The sequence below is a fragment of the Myotis davidii genome, unplaced genomic scaffold (genome assembly GCF_000327345.1).
Source record: "Myotis davidii unplaced genomic scaffold, ASM32734v1 scaffold287, whole genome shotgun sequence".
NCBI classification, from domain to species: Eukaryota; Metazoa; Chordata; class Mammalia; order Chiroptera; family Vespertilionidae; genus Myotis; species Myotis davidii.
This window is the reverse complement of record NW_006297658.1, coordinates 130,160-131,564: the sequence shown is the minus strand read 5'-3', so window position 1 is coordinate 131,564 and position 1,405 is coordinate 130,160. Positions and strand designations below refer to the sequence as shown.

At 58.3% G+C, this 1,405-nt stretch overlaps 1 protein-coding gene across 1 annotated transcript in view; it reads right to left on the bottom strand.

The window, feature by feature from the left end:
• Positions 1-1,405, bottom strand: part of LOC102760867 — a 12,911-nt gene that overhangs the window by 8,478 nt on the left and 3,028 nt on the right. Inside the window, exon 2 of the mRNA XM_015570194.1 lies at positions 769-920. Within this exon, the coding sequence (XP_015425680.1) occupies positions 769-920 (152 nt within the window). The remainder of the gene's footprint in view (positions 1-768; positions 921-1,405) is intronic.

The window sequence follows — 1,405 nt, the reverse complement described above, 5'->3', positions numbered from 1 at the left end:
CTGGCGTTTCCGTGGGGGGGAGGGGCCAGAAGTGAACAGATCACACACGCGAGAAACAAGACCAGGTCCCAGCGGGGCGCGTGGCCTCGCCCAGCGGCGCAGACCTTGCGGCTGGGGATGGACAGGACACGTGGCCGGGCTTTCTGCTCCCCAAGCCCGCCCCCCTCCTCCCACCGCCTCACAGGGCCCTTCCCCCTGGGCCTCGGACTGAAATGTACTTTCTTTTCTTCTATTTTTCTTTTCCTTTTTTTAAAAAAAACCCTTAATGATTTCCAGAGAGAGTGAGAGGAAGGGAGGAGAGGGGTGATGGTGGGGAAGAGAGAGAGGAGAGAGAAACCTCCATGTGAGATGCACCCGGACAGGAGGTGGGGATGGAACCTGAAGCCCAGGTACCCACCTGTGACTGGGAATCGAACTCATGACCCTTCAGTCCAGGGGCTGACACGCCGACCAGTGAGCAACACTGGCCAGGGCATTAAGAGCAATTCCTGTCCAGGAGCGAATGCTCATCTCCCATGCGATGGAACCTGTTCCACCCCGAGGCCAAGGCTGCAGCCTGGCACCCAGGACCCCATAACCCCGTGAGGCCGTGACCTCCCCCACCTGCCCCTCCCAGCACGTCCCTCCGCCGCCCGTCCGGCCCCCTCGGAGCTGGGGAGCCGCGTGGGGCGGGGCGGACGCTGCCCCCGCGGGCCAGCCTAGCCCAGACGCTACTCTGAGCCCCTCCGCAGCTCGTGTGGAAGCCCCGGGAGGTGGCTGAGGACTCACGGAGCGCCGGTCTGAGCGGCGCAGCACGCAGGGCGCAGGAGGGTGTGGGGTCCAGAGGAAAACAGCTGCCAAAGGTAGCTCTTCCACACCTTCCCGCTTCAGGGAAAAGGGGCGATCAGGTGCGCACAGCCAGGCCCCGCCCCGCAGCCGACCTTAAGTCACGCGTTCAGATGGCCAGACAGTGCACAGCGGCCGTCCTGCCGTAACTTCATGCCCACGTCGGGGGCGCAGCTGTGCGCTGGGAGAAGCCCTTGTTCCCTCATGTTCTAATTAAAAAGAGTCTAAAATGACTAAGAAGCGGAATTCACACAGACATGTAAACATAATAATAAATACTAGAAACCCTTCAGAGGTAAAGTCACAGCTCTCTCTTCATACAGTTACTGGCATGTGCAGGAAAACAGCAGATAATGAAAGTCATACTCCAACCTCTGCGCTAAGGGTTACGGTCTCTCCTAGTTCACAAATCTCAAAGTAATGTGTCCAAAACATTGAAACTGGTTACAACGTAAAGTTCTATGGTCTCATTTAAAAGTTTTCCATGGAATCACTGACTTTTAAGGCCTTGCGTTTCTTTCCTAAGAGACATCCCGCCCCCCCCCCGCCCCCACTCCCGCAGCTGAGCGAGTCCCTTCCA